Source organism: Rhinoraja longicauda, chromosome 36 (assembly GCF_053455715.1).
Source record: "Rhinoraja longicauda isolate Sanriku21f chromosome 36, sRhiLon1.1, whole genome shotgun sequence".
Lineage (NCBI taxonomy): Eukaryota > Metazoa > Chordata > Chondrichthyes > Rajiformes > Arhynchobatidae > Rhinoraja > Rhinoraja longicauda.
The window spans coordinates 919,044-938,442 of NC_135988.1; the positions used below are offsets into that span (position 1 = coordinate 919,044).

Genomic DNA, 19,399 nt, shown 5'->3' on the forward strand with positions numbered 1-19,399 from the left:
CAATACCATTTTATTAATCACTGAGAGAGATTGGTCAAAAGATAGTTACAAGGCATTGAAAATGTTATGTGCATTACAATAATAATGACATTTCAGTGACCAGTTATGATCTTATGATCAGTGATCTTATTGCACAGTTATGGCACAGCACATACGTAATATTGCACAAACATGAAATTCAATTATCGAGTGGAAAAATCCAGAAGTGATGTGCAAAGATTGGGGGGGGGGGGGGGGGTCAGTCTACCCCACAACATAAGTGGGAGTTGTACAGTTTGAAAGCCACAGGGGGAAAAAGATCTCCTGTGGTGTTCTGTGTTGCACCTTGGTGGAACCAGCTTGTTGCTGAAGGTGCTCCTCAGGTTGACCAGTGTTGCATGGAGAGGGTGAGATGTATTGTCCAAAATGCTCCACAGTTTGAGGAGCATCCTCCCAGGACGGAGCCAGCCTTCCTGATGAGGTTGTTGATTCTGTTGGCGTCCATGACCTTCGACCTGCTACCCCAGCAAACAACAGCATAGAACATGGCACTGGCCACCACCAATTGATAAAACATCTGCAGCACTGGCGTTGAAAGAGGGGAGCCTCCTCAGAAAGTACAGCCGGTTCTGTCCCTTCTTGTACAGTGCCTCAGCGTTCCTGTACCAGTCCACTTTACTGTCCAGGCAAACTCCATGGTACTTGTACTCTTGGGTAACCTGCACATCCACACCCTTGATGGAGACAGGGGGCAGGGATGTTCCTCTCCTAAAGTCCACCACTAACTCCTTAGTCTTGTTCGTTTTGAGCTCCAATGATTCAGCCCACACCACTCAACAAATTTGTTTACTACATCTCTGTATTCCAACTTCTCTCCCCTCACTGATGCAGTTCACAAACCTCTGCAGGTGGCAGGAGTCTGAGTTATATCTAATGTCCGAGGTGCAGATTGTGAACAGGAAGGGAGAGAGGACCGTCTCTTGTGGGTGCCCCGTGTTGCTCACTACCATGTGCAAGACACAGTTCTCTAGCCTGACATACAGCGGTCATCCAGTCAAGTAATTGGTGATGCAGGCCACCAATGGAGCATCCACCAGTATCTTTGTCAGTTTGCTCCCTAGCAGTGCAGGCCGGATGGTGTTAAAAACACTGGGGATATAAAAAAAACATGAAGCAGTGCTTCTCGGCTTATCCAGGTGAGCATAGGAACGATGGAGCAGGTGGATGATGGCGTCCACCTCCACCACCTAGGGGAACCATAGTGCTTGGTTCCCTGATCTTTCAAACCAAGAAAGTTATGGAATCCCGCAACATGGTAACCTTCGGCTCAACTTGCCCTTGTCGACCAAGATGCACCATCCATGCTAGTCCTTTTTGCCCATATCTTGTATATCTCTGAACCTTTTCTATCCATGTAGCTGTCTAAGTGGTGTTTTCTTTTTAAATTCCGCCAATGAACGATCCGCCATAACCCTCCAGGATAGAGAATTCCAAATATTCTTTGAGGTTGCTGCGCAGATCAGTTTTAAAAGGCATTCTTCCTCTCGCGAACCTCTTTCGCATCAATCTTGCAATTGTATTTCCCTCCCCACCCCCTTGTTCAAGCCTCTCATACTAGTGTAAACATCTTGCCACCTACCCTGCAGTGCCCTGTTATATTGTTTTTTGCAATAAGATCACCCCTCTTCTAAACTCCAGAGTAGAGATCTTTAGGATGTAACTTGATTTAACAAGAGATTTAAAGTTTGAATCATTATCATTGTGTTCTGTTTCTCTAGGCTGCCACAACAATCTCAAAAGCAACGTTAGACCGGCGGAACGGAAAGCTGACAACGCTGCCAACAGATTTCCATTATGATCCAGACAACCTAACCTGTTTGTTCCTTAAACCCTCTATCAAGGTAAATGGAGACATTTCCAATAAATTACTGTAATGAGCATGAGGGAATGATGTATTTAGGTTCCTCTGAGGTGTGTTCTAGACACAAGGCATCGTGAAGGCGCCCTAAAACACATTAGTCTTGTCTAACATGGTGGGCCCAATACCCATTATTTGCTGCTCTTCCAATATCTTCCATCTAGAGATGTAACTGAGCAGGATAACTGCCCCATTCCCGCATGCAGCAGGAAAGAGAATGAGAACAAATTGCTGTCCTTATGAGTAGAGAAAATAAAAAGAACATAACAAAAATAGAAAGGAAGACCATGATAAGTGACAGACTCCCTCAGAAGGACCCACATAATTCCCACAAAGTTTGTTTCCACTGAACTCTAACATTTAACAGATAACCTCTCCAATGTCAGTTTGAGGGAGTCAATGTAAAAATTGTCCCTAGTGGGTGTAGGATAGTGTTAATGTGCGGGGATCACTGGGCGGCACGGACTTGGAGGGCCGAAAAGGCCTGTTTCCGGCTGTATATATATGATATGATATGATATGATGATGATTTATCATGGTCTTCCATTCTGTTTTTTGTCACGTTACATTTCTTGCCCCTTAGAAAACAAATTGCTATCTTTGGATTTACAATCTTCCTACTACAGTTTGGCAGATGGTTCTGTTTTATTAAAAGTAAAAAGAACAGTGACAAGTGTTTCTTGAATGGATGTTCATTAGTGCATTGCGAATGGGTTTGAACAATAGATCATGAACTGTTTTCATTGTATATAATAAAAGCATGCTGGTTGCCGTTAAATGGTTATTACAAATTGCCCCCAAGGTAGGTAAGTGGCAAGACAATCTGGGCTTGGGAATAGTTGATGGGGGTGCTGAAAAAACAGGATTCGTGTGAATGGGCTGAAGGCCTGTTTCTAGACTGACTGCGTGGTGGTAGGAGCTTTGTATTCATGTGAATTGTGAGCACCTGACCCAGATTTGATTCACGATGGCTACATTTAGAGTAAGGGTTTTATTTTCCACTGTTGACTTGGCTCATTTTGTTCAGTCTGAAACCTTTCTCCAAAATTGTCTGTTTACAGATAAAGCGAATTGTGAAAGAAAACATCTCGGACCAAGATGAAAAAATTGAGGAATATGATTATAACAACCCCAATGATACTTCAAATTTCTGTCCCAGAGCTCAGGTCTATATCTTTCTTATGAAATCATTTCATGAATGGACAACATCATCTACCTATGAAATAACCTTGGTTCCCTTTATTTTCCTGACAGATGGATAGCGATGATGAGCATGAAGGATTTGTTGGCTCAAATGATTCCTTTGAGTTTACAGATAATGTTGCAATGCAGCAGAAAGGGAATATGATGGAGCAAGATAGAAAATGGTCAAATATCACAACATATGGAGGTGAAAACCTAGTAGCAGAACCACATAGAGTAAGTGTGATATTGGTTACAGAAAATACATTGAAGGAACTTTGCAGTATAATTGAGCAGTGCAGAGATCAAATTATACGTGGTCATACTGATGGAAACAGCCCCGTTGGCCCAACTTGCCCCAACCAACCAAGATACCCCATCAACACTAATTCCACCTGCCTGTATTTGTCCCATGTCCTTCCAAACATTTCCTATCCATGTACCTATTCAAATGTTTCTTAAATATTATAGCACCTGCCTCAACAACCTCCTCTGGCAACTCATTCCATATATCCACCACTCTCTAGAAAAAGTTGTCCCTGGGTTTCCTGTTAAATCGATACCCTCTCATCTTAAACCTTTGTCTTGTGGCTCGTGATTCCCCTTCTCTGGGTAAAAGACTGCAATCACCTTATTGATTCCCCTCATGATCTTGTTCATTTCTATAAGATCACTCCTCATCCTCCAGCGCACCAATAAATAAACTATCCTGCCCAACCTCTCCCTAGTCCAAACAACATCCTTGTAAATCTTTTCTGTACTCCTATTAACTTAACCACATCCCTCCTATAATAGGGCGACCAAAACTGAACACAATGCACAAAATCTAGCCTCACCATGGTCAGAGTAAATTGAAAATAGATTTATTCTGGTAAAATGCTCTTCTGGGCAAGTATTACTTTGCCACAGAAGGCTGTGGAGGCCAAGTCAATGGATATTTTTAAGGTGAAGATTGACAGGTTCTTGATTGGTAAGGGTGTCAAGGTTTATGGGGAGAAGGCAGGAGAATCGGGTTGAGAGAGAAAGATAGATTAGCCATGATTGAATGGCGGAGTACACTTGATGGACAGAATGGACTAATTCTGCTCCTACAACTTATGAACTTATTGCAATGTGTTGGCTTAGATCTATCAAAACAGGGAAGGAGTACAGCAGAAAAGCTGAGCTTGGTTGCTATCATAAGCTTAGTTTAGTTTAGATACAGCATGGAAACAGACCCTTCGGCTGAGTCCATGCCAACTATCGATCACTTGTACACCAGTTCTATGTTTTACACAAAAGGGGGTGATTTACAGAAGCTAATTAACGTACAAACCTGCCTGTCTTTGGAAAGTGGGAGGAAATGTACCGGTACAAACTCCCTAACAGACAACACCTGTAGCCAAGATCATACCAAGGACTCTGGTGGTGAGGCAGCAGTGTGACTATGCTGCCCCTAAAATAAACACAAATTGCTGGAGTAACTCAGTCAGGCAGCATCTGTGGATGCATGGATAGGTGATGTTTTGGGTTGGCACCCTTCTTCAGAATGAATAAGTTCCTTGTTTACACGCATATTTTGCTATCATCTCTGATTTAAGCATTTCCCTGTGATCTACTGTGCAGTCACTGTATTTGTTTAACCATTGATAAAGCTGGAAACCTCTTCTCATCCCAGTTCAGGCTTTGTGTTAAATGAAAAAATAAATTTGATCGGCACTGTGTTGTAAAAGTTTACGATTCTAACTCTGAAATTCTGAATCTTTACAGGTCAACAAAATTCTGTTGAATTATTCAAAAACAGCAAAAAGGATGGATGTGAAAAGATTGAAGCAAAACATGTGGGAACTCCTGACTGGAAATTCGGCTGTCGCAGATGGAAAGGTAAGGCATGTGCTGAATGGGATCATCAGTCACTGGAGAGTAATCCATCCTTTGGAGCTGTAATTATTCAGGAAGGGTAGTGCTCTGAAATGCTTCCTCCTGTTAGCAGTAGGTTTCCCAAAAAGCTGCATGTTTACTATTGGATTTTAAAGGCGCTCCTCTTGTGCTTAGCATGTGTATTTAAGTCTCCAATGGTTTGAAGAAGTACTGTCTGAGGATTGTGTAGGAAGGAAGTGCAGATGCTGATTTAAACGTGGACACAAAAAGCTGGAGTATCTCTTCAGACCTGAAACCTCACCCATTCCTTCACTCCAGAGATGCTGCCTGTCCCGCTGAGTTACTCCAGCTTTTTGTGTCTATCTACTGTCTGAGGATTGTCTGAGAAGACATCTTTCAGACGTACTGTCTTCTCTGAATGGAGTATTTTGAAGCAGAGTTCATCAAGGTGTTCTTATGAATATTCACACTCATCCATCATCAATTAGTTAGCTATGATGCATTTGGTGCTGAGGTTTTATAGGCTGTGAAGTTAGGCTATATCCATGTACTGTATGCATTAATATTTGTGTTTGAATAATTAGGATAAGGCAATTGAAGAGCCACAAGACAATGTAATGACAGTGAAAGGACGACAAAGCTTAGCAGCTATTACCAAGGATCTGTTTGGAAGGTTTGTTTCTCTTGATTAAATTAAATCACTCTCACTAAATATGTTTATTATGAATCAATCTTTAATAATTTTAGAAATAATTGTTCAATTAAATGAACCTGTTCACACAGTGGGTGGTTAGAATCTAGAACGCAAAGTCTGAGAGGATTGTACCCTCACTCACAACATTTAGGAGGTATTTTAAATAGCCTGGGCAGAGGTTATGGACCAAAGCACTCATTAATGAAATGTCAGACCTCCCAACCCGTCCGAATTTGGCGGAAAGTTTCCGCTTTCTTATTTAATTTCCGCCATTCTGAGTTCGCTTCACAATTTTTCGCAAAACACATGGCTCGCCTCACCCCGCCGCTGGCCCGGCCTCGCTGCTGGCCCAGCCTCGCCTCGCCGCTGGTGTCGTCTCGCCGCTAGCCTGGCCTCACTTCGCCGGTAGCCTGGCCTCATCTCGCCACTGGCCTGGCCTCGCTGCTAGCCTCGCCTCACCTTGTCGCTGGCTCGGCCTGGTGTCACTTCGCCTCTCGCTGCTGGCCCGGACTCGCCCCTTGCCTAGCCTCGCTGCGGAGCGTGATTCCCGTTGATGTTGAGAGGGGATGGGGAGGTTTTTGTGCGGGGGAGGGGGGCAGTGGAGTGGGGGTCGGGGGGTGGAGGAAGGGAGGGGGAGAGTGGGGGTGGGAGGGGAGTGGAAGGGGAGGGATGGGGGGAGTAGGGGGAGACATGGACCGTTGTGATTTGCTGTTGAAGACCACTGGAGCAAGTATGTCTTCAATTAAATTCGGTATGTGCAGTTTTTTAAATGAAACTCTTTCTTCATAACTTAGTCATACATTTTATGACCATTGTTCTTTTATTCAATACCAAGAGAATTGGGATGTGCAAGGAAAAAGCAAAATAGAAAAAACAAAACAAAACAATTTTTTCTTTGTTGTAAAAAATATTTCTGTTCAATAACCTTTCTATAATAGTAGAATATACTCATGATAGGCCTGACATTGTACATGTAGTCCAAGAACTACAGACTGTTGGAAATAATAGTCGTTTTTCACACGTGAATGTAGCGCAACGCCTACGCGCATTTGGCGTGCATACTTTTTTTTGCTGAAAAGTTGCATTATGCGCCATATTATGAACTTTGATGTAAAATTCTGAATTTTGGAAATTCTGAAATGTATAGATTGGACATTGAATGATCAGCGCAGACATTGTGGGCCAATGGGCCCGTTTCTGTGCTAAAGGCTCTGACTTTATTGTACGTGTGTATGTAATCATTTTTATGCTTGTACTCAGATTCTTTTTTGTGTGTGCAGGTTGCCAAGTACACTAGCAAAGAACTTGTCTGTTCCCATGGCATTTGCCTGTTTGCTGCACTTGGCCAATGAAAAGGTATGTATATAACATTATATTATTGCTTGTTACATTAGCAACTGAATGTCCATCCAATAGTTGATTGATTGAAGGAAACTGCATGGAAACAAGCACTTCGACCCATCGTCCATACCAACCATCGATCACCCGTTCACATGAGCTCTGTTATCCCACTTTCCCCATCCACACTTGCCACTATCATTGGGTAATTTATAGAACCCAATTAACCTACAAACCCTGTACGTCTTTGGGACGTGGAAGAAAACTGGAGCACCCAGTCGAAACCCACGGTCACAGGGAGAACCAGGCATGTGAATTTTCCGCGGATTTCCGCGTTTTAAAATCCAGTTTCTGTGCTTTTTGCGTGATTTCCACTTTTTTACTTTGGCAAAATCGCATTTACCAATGGAGAAATCGGATCGGAAAAAGAAAATAAATGATGTATACACTTATAATGAACACTAGGGTTCCGCTAGAGGTCTCTAGGGGTTCCGTGAGAAATCCCCTGCGCCCTGGAAGTCTCCCCGAAAATGTGGCACCTAGGCTGGCCAAGGCAGCCAATCTCGACCTCATCGGGACTTCCACGGCCGATCGGTGGGTTGAATTTGCAACCTGCGGCTGGGGCTCTGGAACTCCAGCCCAGCTGCAGCCAGCAAATCTATCCCCATAGCCGTCTTCCTTGGCCGGCTGGATAAACCAGCAAAGCTCTGTAACCAAGAGTGCCAGAAAATCAGTGGTGGAACTGTAATGAGTAAATATTAAATTTAAGTACAAGATTATATAACTAAATTAATTAAGACGCGGTTAAAATATAAAACAGCAGGAAAGCCAATTACCACCTTTTTGGGCTGATTATCAATTAATGTGCGAATTTACTTAAATGTTATTTGTATACAATGACATTCACATTATTTTGTAATGTCCGTTTTTACTTTGAAATGCACTAAAAGAGGCTTGAACCTGGTAATTTTGTGTAAATATTTCTAGTTTTTTGACCCCCGCTGCAAGCGCTCAGCTCTTTTTTTAAGCTCACATGCCTGGAGAACCTGCAAACTCCACACAAGCAGCACCCGTGGTCACGGTCGAACCCGGGTCTCTGGTGCTGTGAGGCAGCAGCTTCTACAAGCTGTGCCACCTTGCTGTCCTTGAGTAACTTAGCTGAGTGACATAGCCCTTGTAAGCAATCGGGGACTGGTTGGAGAACCAATAATCTTGTGATTCTGAGGCCCAAATTATAGTTGGGTCAGGCAAAAAGACCTGGTTGAAACTGGACAGGACAAAGTGGCCTGAAAGACTGACAATTGTGCATTTAAATGTTTTATCTTTCAGAATCTTGAAATCGAAGGGAAAGAGGATTTGTCAGATGTTTTTATCAAACAAGGAAACTGAAGTAATATTGCTTGTACATATCTGAACTTTTGAGGAAATTGTACATATTGTAATGTTTTATAGTGATACAGAGCCTTGTCATGCTATAACTTTACCTCATTTTCATATGGTAAATCTTGTGTCGTGAGTCCTTTTTTAAACATTCTTAATGGCGTTCACTTCTTTAGAAGTGAGGTGTTTAGAAAAGCAATTTCTAATAATTTTCTAGAAATTAATTATTTGTACTTGTTAGCTATCTTTTGTCGTCTCAAGACATTTTAATCCTTGCTCATCATCCAGTGTGGTATATAAAAAATATACAAAAATTATGTTCCTTACCTACCATTAATTTAAAAGGAAAAAATTAGGTTGAGGTTACTAAATTACAGCTGTATTCTTTTAAGAGATTAGGACGAACTCCCAGGTACACTGACCAATGTTTATCCTCCAACCAAGACCACCAAAACATAACTTAATCATTTTCTACTGTTAATGCAGCCATTGTGTGTGCAGATTGTTTCATTTTATATATAATGGTGACCATGCTACAAATAAAATATTTAATCAAATGTAATTTACTTGGGAACTTCCTGGTGTTAAAGACAACATAATTAATTGCTTATTCATGCACATTCTGCCGGCACTTCACAGGAAACCCATGCAATCTTTACTGGCTGTGCTAGAGTTAGCCAGATAATACTTTCTGCTGGAGATATAATATTAGGTTACTCAAAGATAGGCAAAGTGATGACACTCATGAGCTGTATCTCATCTGAACATGGTCACTTTGTCTAAGAGATTTCACATGGAAAGATTAAGAGAGGCCTCCGATTACTACTTTAAAAAGTTTATTTCTAAAATAAAGTTAGTAATCAACAGTAATAGTTAAGAGATTTATAGAACTGGTAATGACAAATGCCACTCATCGTGACGCAACATTAAACATTTATTACAAGTTATCGGCTGTACAAATGCAGGCTTCAGCCAATCTTCCCACAGTAGAATTCATCAAAAGCTTTTTGGTCTCTGGTGCATTTATTTAATGTACAATGTGTAAAAGGTTTGGCACAGTTCTAGAATTTCAATAGTTTTTTCTTGAATGCCGTTGCCTTTGTCAGAATGTTATGTGCAAGTTTGAGTTTGGGTAGTTCTACTACTTGATAATTGTGTTCCTAAGTAACCTTGTTACAGAAAATCCAATTATGAAGAGAACTGTGTTAATGGAGATGGGGGGTTAAGGACAAAAGTTTCAGACTTGCAATAAGTTATTTTTCCCATAGGACTTTCAGTGAACAGAAATAACTGTATTTTTGTTACTGCAAGCTAAAATACAAAAGGCTGTATACAGCACAAATATCAGGAGTGACTGCCTGTCAATTTAAATGGCGAATGGCCACCCACGGTTAAAGCACCAGCTGTGTTCTTAAGAGACAATGGGAATGTTACGTGGCAATAGGTCCAGTTCTTTTTCTCCCACCACCACCCCCCTCATACTATTTTAATCCAGGATACCTCTTTTCTGCTTATTAATTTCACTAGTTCCGAATCAAAATAACATTTATAATCAATTTGTGTTTTGGAAATGCATGATAGCAGAACATGCACTTGTACCATATTATTAATGTGACAAATGTTATTACACAGGCTCCTTGCCTGGGAAATCCATACTATTGACAGTACGATGTGGCCATCAAAAGTTGACTTCACAGCTCTGTTAGACTGCAGTTTCATGCACTAATTGTGCTTTTGTTGGTTGGTTTGTAATCCCAGCCAGAGATTAGGCATTAAGAACGGTTAATTGGCTGGGTAAATGTAAAAATTGACCCTAGTGGGTGTAGGATAGTGTTAATGTGCGGGGATCACTGGGCGGCACGGAGCCAGCACTGTGATCATGGCTGATCATCCACAATCAGTAACCTGTGCCTGTCTTCTCCCCATATCCCTTGATTCCACTAGCCCCTAGAGCTCTTAAATTCATCCAGTGATTTGGCCTCCACTGCCCTCTGTGGCAGAGAACTCCACAAATTCACAACTCTCTGGGTGAAAAGTATTTTTCTCACCTCAGTTTTAAATGGCCTTCCCTTTATTCAAAGACTCTGGCCCTTGGTTCTGCATCAAGCTTGTCCAGTCCTTTTATAATTTTATATGTTTCTATAAGATCCCCTCTCATCCTTCTAAACTCCGGTGAATACAAGCCTAGTCTTTTCAATCTTTCCTCATATGATAAAGGTATTTATTCACAAAATGCTGGAGCAACTCAGCAGGTCAGGCAGCATCTCAGGAGAGGGCGGCACGGTAGCGCAGCGGTAGAGTTGCTGCTTTACAGCGAATGCAGCGCCGGAGACTCAGGTTCGATCCTGACTACGGGTGCTGCACTGTAAGGAGTTTGTACGTTCTATACAACTGCCGAAGAACCTCTTTACTCCTATACGGAAATCCTCTCATTATGAAGGCCAACATGCCATTAGCTTTCTTCACTGCCTTCTGTACCTGCACGCCAACTTTCAGTGACTGGTGTACTAGGACACCCAGGTCTCACTGTACTTCCCCCTTACCTAACCTGACACCATTGGGATAATAATCTGCCTCCTTGTTTTTGCCGCCAAAGTGAATAACCTCACATTTGTGCACTGTTCCGGTGCATTCTCCAAAGCCATTCTCCTTTTATCCCTTTAGCCACTTTAAGCATTGAAAGTTGGAGTGTGATTATTTAAGCGAGAAACTTTCAGTAAGGATAGTTCGATGACACAAATGATATCATATCATATATATACAGCCGGAAACAGGCCTTTTCGGCCCTCCAAGTCCGTGCCGCCCAGTGATCCCCGCACACTAACACTATCCTACACCCACTAGGGACAATTTTTACATTTACCCAGCCAATTAACCTACATACCTGTACGTCTTTGGAGTGTGGGAGGAAACCGAAGATCTCGGAGAAAACCCACGCAGGTCACGGGGAGAACGTACAAACTCCTTACAGTGCAGCACCCGTAGTCAGGATCGAACCTGAGTCTCCGGCGCTGCATTCGCTGTAAAGCAGCAACTCTACCGCTGCGCTACCGTGCCGCCCTCTCCTGAGATGCTGCCTGACCTGCTGAGTTGCTCCAGCATTTTGTGAATAAATACCTTTATCATATGAGGAAAGATTGAAAAGACTAGGCTTGTATTCACCGGAGTTTAGAAGGATGAGAGGGGATCTTATAGAAACATATAAAATTATAAAAGGACTGGACAAGCTTGATGCAGAACCAGGGGCCAGAGTCTTTGAATAAAGGGAAGGCCATTTAAAACTGAGGTGAGAAAAATACTTTTCACCCAGAGAGTTGTGAATTTGTGGAGTTCTCTGCCACAGAGGGCAGTGGAGGCCAAATCACTGGATGAATTTAAGAGCTCTAGGGGCTAGTGGAATCAAGGGATATGGGGAGAAGACAGGCACAGGTTACTGATTGTGGATGATCAGCCATGATCACAATGAATGGGGGTGCTGGCTCGAAGGGCCTCCTCCACCTATTTTCTATGTTTCTCTGTTTCTAACTAGGCTTGATCAGTTGCTCTGCCAGCATCCATCAATGCAGAGTTGGAAGAATCAGCATTGGCCTGCAGATGATACTAAAAAACCCCAGGGACTGGTTTAATTCACTATGCAGAAAGAAAATGCATGTGAGATGACAGTACATTGCTATTAATAACTAGTACATCAGGTACCAAAGTCACATGGAAATAACCACATAAGGAGCAGAATTAAGCCAATTGGCCCATTACGTCGACTCCACCATTCAATCATGGCCCTTTAAAACCAAGAGGAAAAACTTTTTCAGTCAGAGTTGTGAATCTGGAATTCTCTGCCTCAGAAGGCAGTGGAGGCCAATTCTCTGAATGCATTCAAGAGAGAGCTAGATAGAGCTCTTAAGGATAGCGGAGTCAGGGGGTATGGGGAGAAGGCAGGAACGGGGTACTGATTGAGAATGATCAGCCATGATCACATTGAATGGCGGTGCTGGCCCAAAGGGCCGAATGGCCTCCTCCTGCTCCTATTGTCTATTAACCCCATTTTCCTGTCTTCGCTCTGTAACCTGTGACATCCTTACTAATCAAGAACCTATCAATCTGTTTTAAAGAAACCCAAAAACTTGGCCTCCATTGCCATTGGCCTATGGGACCAGCCATCTTAATTCAAATGTAAAATTTTCATTTCATCTTTAACTGGTAAATTGATTTAAATAGCTGCATGAGAAAATTCCTATTTCACGCCAGCTTCATTAATTGTTTTGTAGCAGATGGGTCTCACTGAATATCTTCACATTGTATTCATTAATCCACTAAGTTTTTGCTATCAGAACCAAATCCCAGAAGTTGGTGCTGATATTTCTTCACATTGGTTGATTGACAGTGTGGAAATGGGCACTGTCCAAGATTACCTGTTCACACTAGTTCTATGTTATCCCACTTTCTCATCCATCCCTGCACACACCAGGGGCAATTTACGGAGGCTAATTAACCGCACGCCTTTGGAATGTATGAAAAAAACAGAGCATCCAGAGGAGACCCATCTGATCACGGGGAGAAAGTATAAACTTCACAGGAGCACGCATTGTCAGGATCAAAGATGGACACAAAAAGCTGGAGTAACTCAGTGGGACAGGCAGCATCTCTAGAGAGAAGGAATGGGTTACATTTTGGGTCGAGACCCTTCTTCAGACCCCAGGTATCTGGTGCTGAGGCAGCAGCTCCAACAGCTGTCACTACTGCCACTTGATACGTTAAAAATTAGTTGCTCTGGAGCTGTGTGAGCTGAAAGAACTGAAATTCTGCTTAATTTTTCTGTTTCTATAATTCCATCTTTTAAGATATAATATTGGTCACTTAATCTTTTGAAGTGAGGCATAATGAATGTTTTGCCCTGTTAAAAGACGCCATATAAATGTACGTTATTTTTCTTTTCTAAAATTAATCTGATAAGGTGCTTTCTTCTATCTTGAAGTCGCACGAGGGGAAGGGTAATAGATTTCTAGCAAAGGCAATAGCCAAACATGAAATATTATAACAGTTACACCATCTGACAATCACTTAGCTGTTCACAATATATATTTGTCTCATAACCCACTCTAACAACTGCTGATGTTCCCTTAAGCTGAGATAGACAAGGAACTGCAGATGCTGGAATCTTGCATAGAACACAAAAATTGCTGGAGTAAGTCAGGCAGCATCTCTGGAGGATGTAGATAAGCGATATTTTGGCACCCAGCACTTTGTATTCCATAAGCTCAAGACTGGCACTTTTTAATGGAATGACAGAAAAATATATCTTGGCATTGAGACATAGCCACTGTACAACAGTGGGTGAGTGAATGAGAAAATAAGCCAACACTATAAGAACAACAGTTCAGAGACAGTGTCCTTGTAGTATTCCAAAATATTTGCCAGTTAAAATCAAATCCTACTTTTAATTCTTTAAAGTAATTTGAACTTTTTAATCACTTAAATGTTTGTGAAATAAAGCATAATTGAGTGATAGAAGCCCACGATTCTAATTTATTTAAAAGCACAAAAAAGTTTAATATTTACAAGCTTGAAATTTAAATTGTACAGTTTAAGATGCTGCCTCTTTAAATGGTTATGAACAAGTATTTTGCTTACATGGAAGGTACTCCATCTCCCCCCAACGAGTTGCAAAAGGTTCCTATTGTCCCTTGGGGTACAGCAAGAGCAATCGACAAACTTTGGGCTTTAAGATGATCGCAGCTTCCAGCCCCCCAACCAGCAATCATTGAGCTAAGCTGCGTGAATGATGGGAGGTTGAAGGCAACCATTCTAGATTAAATCTATAGAACAAGGTACAAGTTCAAAAAATCGAAGACAAATTTAAGGTGTAAAATGGTAATATGTCCTGTTGATCAAGGTGTGTATGCAGGGGGAGGTTGGAACTGATTAACAATCTCGTATTCGACTGGGTATGGATCATTCTCTTCCATCTCTGATAGTAGTTCCAGTGCTTGTTCCTCTTCCTCTGTTGGGTAGTGTCGCAAGAGGTTAGCAGCTGTTGCTAAGATGGATGCTCCTCCAGCTCCTGCCACCAAGTAAAAACTGACTGCAAAGGTCACGTAGACACGAGAACCATGATATTTCTTATGTTGCTGTTGAAGTGCCAGGATCAGCTCTGATGCCCAGTAACAAAACCCTATCACTGTGGCGCATTGGAGAACTGGAATAAAAAGAAAGCCGGTGAGTGGAGCAGAATATATGGCAGGGTCCATCCCCCGGCATTCTCTCATTGAATCAAACAATGGGTTGACTGCATTAAATACAACAGATAGCAGCAAAAACCATTACAATTGAGAGGGAATATCCTCAATATGTCTAAAGATGATTTACTCTAAAGGCCTTCACGTCTCGTACTTCCACCATTAGCATAGGTGATGTAAGAAATAAGTGAGTGGGGAATTTGTACCACATGTTAATACTACATCGAAACTGCATATAAAACTGAATCATCTTGTAATGTGAAGGATGAGTTCACAATGATGGACTATTTGTTATTTAACAATTAATCAACAATTCACTACCTCAGCATAGATACATTTTTGTTTTAAACGTACCCACAGCATTTTGCTGTTGTTTCACTTTCAAAATGATTGTGCAAGACTAAAAATAAAGCCACACCCTTATTTGATAACAATGTAAGAACAAATTGTTTCACTTCAACAGACCTGTAAGAATATGTGCAAATGCATATCTGCGAGTAATCTTCAACGCTGGGTGTTTAGGTCCAAACACATCAAGCAGGAAGGCTGACAAACTGCAAAGAATCCCCAGGAAACAGAAGGCACTGATGACCCGCAGTAGCAGCACAGTCTGAGAATTCATACAATATTCTGCAGAAAACAAAGATAGGGTTAAACTCCCCACACACACACACCAGATTACAGCCAAGTAACAAAAATACATACAAGAATCTTCCATAGAACCAGCAAGGCAAAAAATAACATAAAAACCACATTCTGACATTTTTATAACGAATGCAGTTAATTCCAAAATTAAACAATTTGTGTCATTTTAAATTTGGAAATTACCCCAATTCAGATTAGACCTGCAGAAAAATATTCAACATCACACACACACTGGCAGAGGCGCCATATGTACATAAGCTGGTGAAAGCATAGAACATTTATAACATGGGAGGGCATTCTGCCCAATGTGTCCATGCTGGTTGAAAAACAGCTACACATCCCCACCCACCTATATTCCTTCCTCTGGCTTCACATATCACCCTTCTCTCCTAATCTTACATACTTTTGTCAGTTCATTTTGAGCCTTTGTCCACTTGTCTGTCATTAAAACCCCAGCTCACCTTTTTGCACCGATCACATCTGAAGAAGGGTCTCAAAACAAAATATCACCTATCCATGGTCTCCAGAGATGCAGACTGACCCTCTGAGTTACTCCAGTACTTTGTGCATATATTTGTGTCTCCAGCCATCACCTTTCTCCCCACTACTACAATCAGTGTGAAGATGGGTCCTGACCTGAAATGTCACCTATCAACGTTCTCCAGAGATACTGCCTGACCTACTGAGTTACTCCAGCACTTTGTATTTCTTTTTGTAAATCAGCATCTGCAGTTGCCTGTGTCTGCATCGGCTTCTCTAACTTAAAGTAACCCTCGCTTTCCCTCCCTCTCCATTCGAGTTCTCCAACCATTCTGACTGTCTTCCTGATTAAATTTTATCTTTAATGCTGCATTGTCACATTCCCCTAGCTAACAATGACCTACATTTTCCTTGAACTTCGTCCCCTTTGATGTCTCGTTTTCACAATTACCCTTCCATATTTCTCCCGCTCCCCTGACTCAGTCTGAAGAAGGGTCTCAACCCGAAACATTACCCATTCCTCCTATCCAGAAATGTTGCCTGTCCCGTTTAGTTACTCCAATATTTTGTGTCTATTTTCAGTGTATCTGCAGTTCCTTCCTAGATTAATCACACTTGCAAATACTTGCTCCATGGTCTTATGGATCATAGCTCTTCAAATTTGTAAATAAGATGAGGATTTCAGCCTTTCAGTGGCGAGTTCCAGATCATAACTGCTCTTTGGATGAAAAAAATCTCTTAAGAATTACTACAGTATAAGTTTAAATCCCGTTTTTGCCCCCTCAATTTAGGACTCAAGTAATTTAAGGCCGTCATTTTATACACTTCCAAGCAATAGCGGAGAACAAAGGTTATGAGTGAATGAGGAGCTGAAAGAAATGGACATTGATTAAAAAGAAACTAGTCGTTAACATACAGATGAGGCAAGTAGAAGTTGCTCTTCGTTGCAATTCAGAGCAAGCCCAAAGATATCTTACTGCAATTATACCTGGACCTGGAGAGACCACACATGAAACATTGTCTGTCTATCCAAGAAGGATGCAGTACATAGAACAGTAATTGCAAAAGAGAGCTCACAAAAAAAATTCAAGAGATTATTACTGGAAAAGTGGGTATTTGAGGGGAGGTTAAACAAACACTCATTCTATGGAGATTAGAAGAGTAAGGATTAATATCATTGAAACATACAAAAAAAATCTTACTGGGTCAAACAGGGTAGATGCGATGATGATGTTTTGGCCTGCTTGAGGCATTACAGTCTCAAAGTGAGGTGTTCAGTACAGAGATGAGATGGAACTTCATCAACCAGAGGGTAACTAAACTTTGGATTTCTCCACCCAAGAAGACTCTAGGGCACAGGCATTAATTTTATTTTTAATATTCAGGGAAACAAGCGGGTTGTGTAGAAAATAGCAGCGGTAAAATATCTTAATGGTGGAGCAGGTACAAGGGGCCAAATGGCGGACTCCAGCTTCTAATTTATAAGTCTCACCCAGCCTCTCATTTACACAGAAAACAAGATTTGCTAGTCCATCATATCCTCAGGGTTAAAAATTTCCAGTGCTGACATTTCCTTCTGTGCCTTTGGTGTGATTTGTGCGATACATGACTGTGGGAACCCTGCAGGGCAGAGGGTTAAGGTGAGGGGGAGAGATTTAAGGGGGACCTCTGGGCAACTGTTTCACTCAGAGGGTATATATCTGGAATATCTAACTGCCGGAGGAAGGTACAGAAGCGGGTACAAGTGCAACTTATAAAAGACATTTGGACAGATATATGGATAGCAAGGGTTCAGAGGGCTAAGGGACCAATGTCGGGAAATGAGACAAGCCAAGTTGGTCGACATGGATAACTTGTACAGCTCGATACTCAAGAATTGGAGAGTTAAGGGGAGAGTGCGGGAAAGTGGAGTTCAGAAAATCTGATGAACAGTTGGGTACTGTGATCTGTAAACAAAGCATATCAGGTGAATTTGAGATATCAATCTAGCACACATGGCAGGATAAAACATTGGTTTATTCTCTATTGTAACAATAGATTATTCAAATGATTTAATGTCACCAATGATAGAAACATAGAAAATAGGTGCAGGAGGAGGCCATTCGGCCCTTCGAGCCAGCACCGCCATTCATTGTGATCATAGCTGATCGTCCCGAACCAATAACCCATGCCTGCCTTCTCCCCATATCCCTTGATTCCACTAGCCCCTATCTAACTCTCTCTTAATCCATCCAGTGATTTGGCTTCCACTGCCTTCTGTGGCAGAGAATTCCACAAATTTACAACTCTCTGGGTGAAAATGTTCCTTCTCATCTCAGTTTTAAATGGCCTCCCCTTTATTCTAAGACTGTGGCCCCTGGTTCTGGTCTCCCCCAACATTGGGAACATTTTTCCTGCAACTAGCTTGTCCAGTCCTTTTATAATTTTATATGTTTCTATAAGGTCCCTTCTCATCCTTCTAAACTCCAGTGAATACAAGCCTAGTCTTTTCAATCTTTCCTCATATGACAGTCCCAGGGATCAATCTCGTGAACCTACGCTGCACAGCCTCAATTGCAAGGATGTCCTTCCTCAAATTAGGAGACCAAAACTACACAATGATGTGTTAGGCTCAATGTTTTTTTAGAAGCTGAAAATGATCAAGAATTGAAATTTAACATAGTGCAGACATCGTGACATCACCTTGCATTTCCACTGCGCCTCATGACGCCCATTACATAAAGGTTAATGAAAACTGAGTTGAGGAAGAAGGAAATGAAAGACAAAGAAGGGTCTGACCCAAAACGTCACCTATCCATGTCCTCCACAGATGCACCTCGACCTCTGAACTATTCTAGCACTTTATGTTCTTTTGATTCAAAGGAAATCTTGGTTTTAGTTTCGGTGGTTTGAATGTGGTTAAACAGGAAGACAAGAGTGTTCCAATTGACGGGCTGTCCAGATGTAAGTTTTTAAAGGCGACAGTTGTCACAAGGAGCTTTTGAATTACAATTACAAGTTTAAAAAAAAATTGGATCGATATAAGATAGGAAGGGTTTGAGGATATGGGCCAAATGTACGGCAATGGGACTAGCCCGGTAGCCAGCTTGGTCGCAAGATGGGCCGAAAGTAGCCCCGTCAGGAGTCAGACCCCAGGCGACCAGTCCTGGCACCGAGTACGGCAGTAGGTTCGGACCCAACCCGCTCGCCCCGACCCGGCCGCGGCCCCCCGGTGCGCCCCGCCCTCACCTTCCAGCAGGGCCGAGTCCAGGTGGCCCAGGACATCGGCCACGCCGAGCTCCTGCCGCGGGCACACGCCGCCGTGAGCGCGCAGCCAGGCGGGCTCCGCCAGCGCCGTGCACAAGGCCGTCACCGAGAGTGCGCCCGGTACCGCCGACGCCAGGCTCCGCTCGGTGTGTTTGGGGAGCGCGCCCCCGGCGCCCGGCCGCCGGCGCGCCCCCGATAAACCCGATGGCCCGTACATCCTGGACCGCCTTGGCCGGGCAACAAATCGTCGATGTCGGTGGCGGTGGCGGTGGCGGCTCTTCCCTCATCCGGCGGACACCGGACGTGACGGAACCGGTGGCGGCTCTTCCCTCATCCGGCGGACACCGGACGTGACGTTGCCGGCGGCGCCCCTTTCCTCACCGGGCGGAACCGATCCGGTGACGTCATCCAGGGGGGCGGAACCAGTGGTCCGAGCCTCTGATT

The 19,399-nt window shown here is 42.7% G+C and overlaps 2 protein-coding genes across 3 annotated transcripts in view; one reads left to right on the forward strand and one right to left on the reverse strand.

Moving 5' to 3' along the window:
• ncaph (non-SMC condensin I complex, subunit H) overlaps positions 1 to 8,874 on the forward strand; it is a 41,902-nt gene extending 33,028 nt beyond the window's left edge. For both annotated transcript variants that reach the window (XM_078428763.1, XM_078428762.1), the window contains exons 12-18: positions 1,758 to 1,880; positions 2,959 to 3,063; positions 3,152 to 3,316; positions 4,829 to 4,942; positions 5,524 to 5,612; positions 6,914 to 6,989; positions 8,301 to 8,874. In XM_078428763.1, the coding sequence (XP_078284889.1) occupies positions 1,758 to 1,880; positions 2,959 to 3,063; positions 3,152 to 3,316; positions 4,829 to 4,942; positions 5,524 to 5,612; positions 6,914 to 6,989; positions 8,301 to 8,360 (732 nt within the window). In that variant the 3' untranslated portion in view covers positions 8,361 to 8,874. The remainder of the gene's footprint in view (positions 1 to 1,757; positions 1,881 to 2,958; positions 3,064 to 3,151; positions 3,317 to 4,828; positions 4,943 to 5,523; positions 5,613 to 6,913; positions 6,990 to 8,300) is intronic.
• Positions 8,875 to 13,873: 4,999 nt separating this feature from the next.
• tmem127 (transmembrane protein 127) lies at positions 13,874 to 19,282 on the reverse strand. The gene is made up of 3 exons (XM_078428979.1): positions 18,938 to 19,282; positions 15,050 to 15,214; positions 13,874 to 14,544 (listed from the first exon to the last, which is right to left on the reverse strand). Exons 1-3 carry the CDS (start codon positions 19,170 to 19,172, stop codon positions 14,237 to 14,239), a joined length of 708 nt encoding a protein of 235 aa, XP_078285105.1. The 5' UTR covers positions 19,173 to 19,282; the 3' UTR covers positions 13,874 to 14,236.
• Positions 19,283 to 19,399: the final 117 nt, after the last annotated feature.

Excerpts from the sequence above, each read along its gene's own strand:
- tmem127 (XM_078428979.1), bottom strand. The coding sequence starts at position 19,172 with ATGTACGGGCCATCGGGTTTATCGGGGGCGCGCCGGCGGCCGGGCGCC. Across the intron at positions 15,215-18,937 it reads GGACTCGGCCCTGCTGGAAG|AATATTGTATGAATTCTCAG; the intron begins GTGAGGGCGGGG and ends TGTTTTCTGCAG. Across the intron at positions 14,545-15,049 it reads ATTTGCACATATTCTTACAG|TTCTCCAATGCGCCACAGTG; the intron begins GTCTGTTGAAGT and ends TTTTTATTCCAG.